Here is an 8,807-nt window from a genome sequence, read left to right as displayed (position 1 = left end):
CTTCTAACTCAGGATGATGACTAAGGGGGAGACCACGTCCAGTTCTGAAAGGGTTGCTTTGCAGACCTCCCCCCTCCCATGCCTGCTTCTCACAGTCAACCTTGCTCTGCTGCGCCATCCTCTGCCATTCCTTCTCTCTCTTTCTCTGCCACAAGGCGTGGCCATGCCCAGGGGCTGGGTGAGTTTCACCTTCTGCCTTCACTCTTAATTTCTACTTCTTTGCTTGGCTAATTCTATTCCATATTGCAGACTCAACTCCCACATCTATTTTTCTGGGGGTATGTTACATGTCTTTTAAAATATATATGCTACAATATTCCCTCTTAGAAGTTCCTACTGGGTTTTTGTTGTTATCATTTGTGTACCTGCTTTCCCCACCTGACTATGTTGAACTTTTCTAGACATCTCAAAAATGTGGACTGAGCTTGATTATACAGACTGTAAATCAATTTAATCATGTTCATAAATCTATGATTTGCTGAGTTTCCCGCTTCTGGCCTGAGTCACATTTCTACTCCAGTGTGTGCCAAGCCATGGCTCCCCACCCAGATAAAGGGCACTTTACCCTGCAGGAGGGCGCAAAGCACAACCCACACAGCTCATAGCTGCTTGAGACAGGGGCGTACCACTGCGCTGGTATCCACCTGAGCAGCTCCAGAAATTAGAGGGTACAGTGTCTGCTCCTGCTTTGGACCCCTGTGGAAGTAACAAGAAAAGACTTACACAGGAGCAGAATGGAAATACACACTCACCTCTGTCCATAGCTATCAAGGTGTGCTAGTTTTTGTTTTCTTCACAGAGTACAGTATTAGTAATGTAATAAAAACTGCCAGAGCTGGTAATATAGCCTAGTGGCAAGAGTGCTTGCATCATAAAGACTGCCAGGGATAATCCAGACTCCACTGGTAACTCCAGCAAACACTAGAAACTGCAGCTACAGAGACAGCTGTGGTGTGGGGACACTGTCACCCTGGATTTGCAGCGCCTCCACTGGGCTGCTGGAAGGAATTCAGATATCCCTTACCTGGGAGAAGGAAGATTTTCCTAAAGGGACAGTTCTTGGAAGGAGTGGTCCTCCCTGTGGGCCTGTCCTGACTACGGACTGCCAGGCAGGGCTTCTGGAGCAGTAGGTGTGGTGAGAGGTGGAGTGACGTGGAAAGAACTCCAGGGGTAGAGCTTGCTAACTGCCCAGTAGCAGTCCACAGCCTCTAGAGCCTTCGAGCACATCTCTCCTCCTAAGATTAATTAGGAAACCACAGCTTTGCAGGCTGTGTCTCCCATTTCACCCGGAATAGCAGGCTTGGGTGTGTGTGTGTGTGTGTGTGTGTGTGTGTGTGTGTGTGCAATTCACTGTCACACTGCATGTCACATCCTGGGAACTGAACTGACTCATTGGGCCTTTTCCTTCTGAGACTTTATTTCCTGCCTTGGAAAGTGACGGATATTCGCTCCTTCCTGTATTTGAGATGGCTATCTTTAAATATCACAAATAACAGTAGTCACAGACTAAACATGGCAATTTCAGGGTACAAAAAGCTCTGTGCCGCCCCTCCCCCACCGGGATGGATGATGTGGCTGGCTGCAGCTTCTGTGACATTTGTGTGACATTTGGGATTACTGCTGTGTGGAAGTCACTTAATGGTGCAGAATCTGACACAGGCAATCAGGACCAAGCTGGGCTCCAAGGGGAGGATATGGTCAAGACTCTGGCTCAGCCTGGAAACCCACCTCCACACAAGCTCTTACACAAGCAACGAAAATGGAGATGTGTTTCTCATTTGAAAATTGAAGGAAAAGTAAATACAATCACTTCACTGTCTCGGACATGTCGGCAGAAATCCATTCCAATGAGTATGGTGTGGAGTTTTCAGACAAGCAGAGCTTTGCTCGAAGGCCAGCTACCATCATCTCTGAGCCAGGTAACTGAGTAACCTCACTCAGCTTCGGCCCTTATTTAAAGCCTGAAGACAACATCCCTCAACAGTCAGGTCCTAACTGTGAGTGGCCAGCTTGAAAGGCCTCTCAGACATGCCCAGTATGTGACTACCCATTTAGTATCATCCCACTGTATACAACCATCACCCCACTGTACACAATGAGCTACGCGATCCACTGGGAAAGAGAATTTCTTCTTATAAAACCATCTCTTCCACTCCAAAAAAGCCAAACAAACCCAAATCCAACTCGAGTAAATAAATGACTTCAATAGTTCATTCTTTCAAATGCTATTCTCTGAGATCCTTGTAGCTTTCCTTTCCTTGTCAATCACTGCAATATCCATTCAATAGACACTGATTCAACATTTTCTGTGGGCCAGCCAGATGTCAAGCAACTGTGCAAACGGTCCAGAGCACTCTAGGCTTTTTCATCATAGAAAAACTAAACCCAGTTGTTCTTTCCACCTAGCATTTGGCTGGGTTTTGTCTCACATAAACACCAGGGGGCGGTAGCCCTCAGTGGCATTCTGCAATAGATTTGAGAATGCTGTGGGGTGGCCATGTGTGGTGGAGGGTGGAAGGTGTCATAGGTGGAGTCCCCATTAGGCTCAGGTGACACTGAATACACTGGTACCTTAACATAAGAAGAGCAAGGTGACATCAAGCATCATGGCGGAAAGGTAGCAGGCTACATCACTCCTCCAACAGAAAATAGAAAATGTGGACCTGCCTGTTTGTCCCCTGAAGGGATTTCTCCTTCTAAGGCAGGGTGGGCAGATCCCCAGGTGTCTCCCCGGAAATTAGGGGAGGAGTTGGCCCCCAGGGCACAGGTCAGTGTGGATTGCTGTAGGAAATGCCGGGCTCACAGAGGAGCACTGCACTTCCTCCAGCCAAGGGACAAGGACGCCCGGGGAAGTAGCACTCACCCAGGGCTGTGGTGCTGAAGTGGACAGCTCTCCCTACCTAAACCTGCTGGGTCCCCCATCCCTGCCCATCCTGCCATCCCTCCCCCATTAGCTGCTCCCAGACCCCACCCACCACCACCAACATCTGGGTTACTCCCAGCAAAGAACAGCACTAGCTATCTAAATTTCCTTTCCTGAAGCTAAGAGTTCAACAAATCACTCCTGGACAAGTGAAGAAAAAACTCACTTCTCATCACAACCCCTGCCCCCCGAGGCTGGACATGTACACAATTGTATAATTTGCTAACACACTGCTTGAGGCATCAGAATGTATTTTCCCAGGAAAGTGATTTCCAGAAGGAAGAAATTGGGAGAAGGAGAAAAAGAGGAAGAGGAAGAGGATGGGGGAAGAGGAGGAGGAGGAAGAGGAGGAAGAGGAGGAGGAGGAGGAGGAGGAGGAGGAGGAGGAGGAGGAGGAGGAGGAGGAGGAGGAGGAGGAGGAGGAGGAGGAAATCTGGCAGATACTCTTGTTTGAATTCTCAACAGAACCAGAAGGGACATTGCATTAAGCAAAGAAGGGGAAAAATTTCATTATGAAAACACCATTGCTTCAAGGAATTGAGAATTAAAAAGAAAACTGAGTTGGTGCACTGTCACACTACTTAAAAAATTCTCATAAAACTCACAGTAAATAAAGGCAGGTTAAACATGATAAAAGACAGGAAGAAAGGAGAAATGCAGAAAAATTCCATGTGATTCATACCAGCAAAGAGCGAAAGCAAGAGGTCAGAGAAGGAGAAAACAAAAACAATAAGAGAAGACAGCTTATCTGGCTTCTCAAATAGAATCTTTTAACGTAAAAGGTTAAAAAGAATCGCAGTGAAAGAAGATCTAACCCAAATAACTTTGTGTCTGAATTACCAGGCTATTGAAGGGGGAAATGTGCCAATAATCTAACCAGAAAAACATCTCTCACAGTGTCAGAGGCCACATTAAGACATGTATACTGAACTGAAGTAGAAAAAATACCACATTCCAAGGACTAGACATGGTAACATAGTAGAGCACAACACAACTTACCCTGCCTTGTGAACATTTAGAACCCATCCAAAAAATAAGAACAAGTGTGGACGCTCCACTGTGGGTAGGAACCCAGCCACCCCAGGCCTCCAGCATGAATGAGAGGAGGGAAGGTATGGCCTGAGGATCACCACGCTGACTGGGGAGAGATGGAATCGCCATGTTGTTTTGATTTGCATTTATTCGATGGCCCAAAAGTTTGGACATTTCTTCATGTACTTACGTACCTCTTCCTTCAAGAAGTGTCTATTCAGCTTATTTACTGTCCACTTGTTCGTTGCATAGTTGATGGTTTGGGACGTGAGTTTCTCCTCAGAACAGTAGCTGGTTTCCTCCCACTCTGAGGGCGGTCTCCTCAGGCCACTGCCGCCCACTGCTGTGCAGAAGCTCGCTAGTCTGGCTAAATGCTGTGGACATGCACATTACATATTTGAATGCAGAAGGCAAAACAAAGGTTAGTGGCAGCTCTTGAAATGGGGTGGAGGGGAGTGAGAGTAAGAGAGGGGGTTAGGCTGATTAAAGTACTGAGTATCCATGTGTGAAGCCTTAAGCTGGAAAACAACATCCAGGGCTTTGTTTTAATGATAAGAACACAAAGCAGGGCCTGCCTGGGGTGTGAGTACAGGGGGAGGGTAGAGAAAGGCCCAAAGCAGATGGCAAAGGGGTGAATATGGCCAGAATGCTTCATGCACATATATGGAAATGGACCCGTGCAGCTTGTGGAGACTGGATCACACGAGGGGGAGGGGGTAATGGAGAGTGGAGATTGGATCAGGGGGGTGGAAAGTGAAGGAGAAGGGGAGGAGGGGGTGAGGAGGGGTGCATTGTGTATGGATCTGTGTACAGCTGGTTGTGCTTATAAAAGTATGGAGATGGAGATATTATATAACATAATTAAAAGCTTCTTGGAGCCATGCTTACAAAACTTGAATGTGATGGTAAGAAAAAATACTTTTAGAAGGAAAACCATATTAAAATTCATATTAAAATTTACTACTAATCTGAATTTCAAAAACCATAGATTATTTCCACAGAGCCTGGGGACTTGAGAGGAAATGAAAGAAAAAGAATTTACACATCAGGCTGCTTCAAAGAGACACATGAAAGCAAGTTACTTTATAGACACCAACAATCAGTTGGGAAAACTTAATGATGTCAGTAAAAGGTGCCATTTATAACAGAAAAGTGTAAGTATATCTAAACTATCTCTGTAACTGAGACTATCTAAAATATCTAAAGATAAACAATGTGCAGGGATTGAAAATTTACACTCAGCCAATGAAGAAAGCTTTTTGGCATAATCTAGTCAATGGAAGATGTGCTGCTGGCTGGTCTGAGAATTTTTTTTTTTTATTGTCAGACTAATATACAGAGTGGTTACAGTTTCATACTTTAGGCATTGGATACATTTCTTTTACTGTTTGTTACCTCCTTGCTCATTCCCCCCTCCCCCTTCCCCCTTTCCCTTTCCCCCCATGAGTTGTTCAATAGATTTACACTAAACAGTTTTGCAAATATTGCTTTTGTAATTGTCTTTTTTACCCTGTGTCTCTCGATTTTGGTATTCCCTTACAGTTTCCTAGTTCTAATACCTGTATATACCGTTTCCAATGTACTCAGATAAGATACAGAGATAGTGAAGGTACGACTACAGGAAGGGCATACAAGAGGATCATCAATAATAGAAGCTATGGTTTCCAATCCCATGTTGAAAGTAATTACAACAGTGATACAACAGTCGTTTCCATAACATGGAGTTCATTTCACTTAGCATCATCTTTTGTGTTCATAAAGGTATAGCTATTGGGCTCTTGTGATCCTCTGCTGTGACTAGCCTAAACCTGCGCTAATTATTCCCTATGAGGGAGACCATAGAGTCCATATTTCTTTGGGTATGGCTCACTTCACTTAGTATAATTTTTTCCAAGTCCTTCCATTTCTTTACAAATGGGGCAATGTCATTCTTTCTGATAAGAGGCATAAAATTCCATTGTGTATATGTACCATATTTTCCTGATCCATTCATCTACTGAGGGGCATCTGGGTTGGTTCCAAATTCTAGCTAGGACAAATTGTGCTGCGATGAACATTGCTGTGCTGGTGGCTTTAGTGTGTTCTTGTTTGTGGTCTTTTGGGTAGATGCCCAAAAGTGGGGATGCTGGGTCATAGGGGAGCAATATGTTTAGCCTTCTGAGGAATCTCCATACTGCTTTCCAGAGTGGCTGAACCAGTTTACATTCCCACCAACAATGAAGTAGGGTTCCCTTTGGCCATATCCCCTCCAACATTTGTCGTTGTTAGTTTTCTTTTTTCTTTTTCTTTTTTTTTTTTTTTTTTTTTTTGCCAGTCCTGGGCCTTGGACTCAGGGCCTGAGCACTGTCCCTGGCTTCCTTTTGCTCAAGGCTAGCACTCTGCCACTTGAGCCACAGTGCCACTTCTGGCCGTTTTCTGTATATGTGGTGCTGGGGAATCGAACCCAGGGCCTTATGTATACGAGGCAAGCTCTCTTGCCACTAGGACATATCCCCAGCCCGTTAGTTTTCTTGATATAGGACATTCTTACTGGGGTGAGATGGAATCTCAATGTTGTTTTGATTTGCAACTTTTTCATATGTCTCTTGGCCATTCTCATTTCCTCATCAGAGAAGTCTCTTTTTTAGTCTTTATCCCACTTTTTGATGGGGCTATTGGTTCTTTGCGGTTTTGTTTTGGAGGAATGTAATTTTTTTAGTTCTGCATATATTTTAGATATGAGGCCTTTGTCTGTTGTATGGCTGGTAAAGATCTTTTCCCAATCTCTGGCCTTTCTGTTTATCTTGCGAGCTATGTCCTTTGCCCTGCAGAAGCTCTGCAGTTGGATGCAGTCCCATTTGTCCATCCTTTCTTTGATTTGTCACATTTCTGGGTCTGTGTTACGGAAGTTCCATCCTGTGCTAAGGAGCCCAAGTGTTTCTCCTACTCCTTCCTTTAGTGTTTTCAAGGTAACTGTTTTAATTTCGAGCTCTTTGATCCACTTGGAATTGATTTTGGTGCAGGGTGATATATAAGGATCTAGTTTTAGTTTGTTGCATGTGTTGAACCAGTTTTGCCAGCACCATTTGTTAAAGAAGCTGTCTTTCTTCCATCCTATTTTTTTAGCTCCTTTATCAAAGATTAAGTAGGCATAGTTCTGTGGGTTCATTTCTGGGTCTTCAATTCTGTTTCATTGGTCCTCAGGCCTGTTCTGGTGCCAATACCAAGCTGTTTTTATTACTATAGCTTTATAATACAGCTTGATGTTTGGTATTGTAATTCCTCCAGCACTGTTCTTTCTGCTTAGGATTGTTTTTGCTATTCTGGGTCTTTTATTTTTCCATATAAATTTCTGGATTGCTTCTCTATTTCATTAAAAAATTGTGTTGGGGGGCTGGGGATATGGCCTAGTGGCAAGAGTGCCTGCCTCGGATACACGAGGCCCTAGGTTTGATTCCCCAGCACCACATATACAGAAAACGGCCAGAAGCGGTGCTGTGGCTCAAGTGGCAGAGTGCTAGCCTTGAGCGGGAAGAAGCCAGGGACTCAGGCCCTGAGTCCAAGGCCCAGGACTGGCAAAAAAAAAAAAATTGTGTTGGGATATTGCATTAAATTTGTAGATAGCCTTTGGCAATTTTGACATTTTGATTATATTAATCCTCCCAATCCAGGAGCATGGGAGGTTTTTCCATTTCCTTAGTTCTGCCTTAATTTCATTTATCATGTTTTTAAAGTTCTCATCATAGAAGTCTTTCACTTCTTTCATTAAGGTTATTCCAAGGTATTTTATGTTTTTTGAGGCTTTTGCAAAAGGAGTTGCTTTCCTGATATCAGCCTCAGCATTTGGGTCATTAGCATATAGAAATGCCATTGATTTTTGAGGGTTTATTTTATATCCTGCAACTTTGCCAAAGTTTTGGATCAGCTCTAGTAGCTTGGGAGTAGAGACAATGGGGTTCTTTAGGTATAGGATCTTGTCATCTGCAAAGAGAGAAAGTTTAACTTCATCTTTTCCTATTTGGATCTCCTTTATATTTTCTTCTTGCCTAATTTCTCTGGCTAGGAATTCAAGTACTATGTTGAAGGGAAGGGGAGAAAGCGGACATCCCTGTCTTGCTCCTGATTTTAAAGTGAATGGCTTTAGTTTTTCACCATTTAGAATTATACTTGCTGTTGGTTTGTCATAGACTGCCTTGATTATATTCAGGAGTGTTCCCTGAAATCCCAGTTTTTCCAGGGCTTTTAGCATAAATGGGTGCTGGATTTTATCGAATGCCTTTTCCCCATCCAGAGATATAACCATGTGGTTCTTTACCTTGCTCCGGTTGATGTGGTGGATTACATTAATTGACTTGCGTATATTGAACCAACTTTGCATCCCTGGGATGCAAAGTTTGAGTGTGGTGTATGATTTTTTTGATGACCTGTTGAAGTCGATTGGCCAGATTTTTATTGAGAATTTTTGCATCTATGTTCATCAGGAAAATAGGTCTATAGTTCTCTTTCCGTGATGAGTCCTTGCCTGGTTTTGAGATGAGGGTTATACTGGCTTCATAGAATGTGTCTGGTAGTGAACTTTCTCTTTCAATTTCATTGAAGAGTTTGAGAAATATTAGTGTGAGTTCTGTTTTGAAGGCCTTGTAGAATTCTGCTGCGAATCCATCTGGACCTGGGCTTTTATTGGATGGGAAATCACTTATTGCCGTTTCTATTTCAATGCTGGATATGGGTCTGTTCAGAAAGTTTAAATCTTTATGGTTGAGTTTGGGGATATCAATTTTTTCTGGGAAATCATCCATTTCTTCCAGGTTCTAGAATTTGTTGGCATAAAAGTTTGCAAAATAGTCCCTTATTGTGTGGTCTGAGAATGTTT

The 8,807-nt window shown here is 43.5% G+C and overlaps 1 protein-coding gene across 1 annotated transcript in view; it reads left to right on the top strand.

The window, feature by feature from the left end:
- The first annotated feature begins 1,825 nt into the window (after nucleotides 1-1,825).
- Npsr1 (neuropeptide S receptor 1) overlaps nucleotides 1,826-8,807 on the top strand; it is a 94,451-nt gene continuing 87,469 nt past the window's right edge. The window contains exons 1-2 of the mRNA XM_048337132.1: nucleotides 1,826-1,919; nucleotides 2,706-2,767. Of these exons, the coding sequence (XP_048193089.1) occupies nucleotides 1,826-1,919; nucleotides 2,706-2,767 (156 nt within the window). The remainder of the gene's footprint in view (nucleotides 1,920-2,705; nucleotides 2,768-8,807) is intronic.

The sequence above is a fragment of the Perognathus longimembris genome, chromosome 2, assembly GCF_023159225.1.
Source record: "Perognathus longimembris pacificus isolate PPM17 chromosome 2, ASM2315922v1, whole genome shotgun sequence".
Classification (NCBI taxonomy): domain Eukaryota; kingdom Metazoa; phylum Chordata; class Mammalia; order Rodentia; family Heteromyidae; genus Perognathus; species Perognathus longimembris.
Note: the sequence above shows the minus strand (reverse complement) of the source record. Positions and strands in the feature narration are given on the sequence as shown.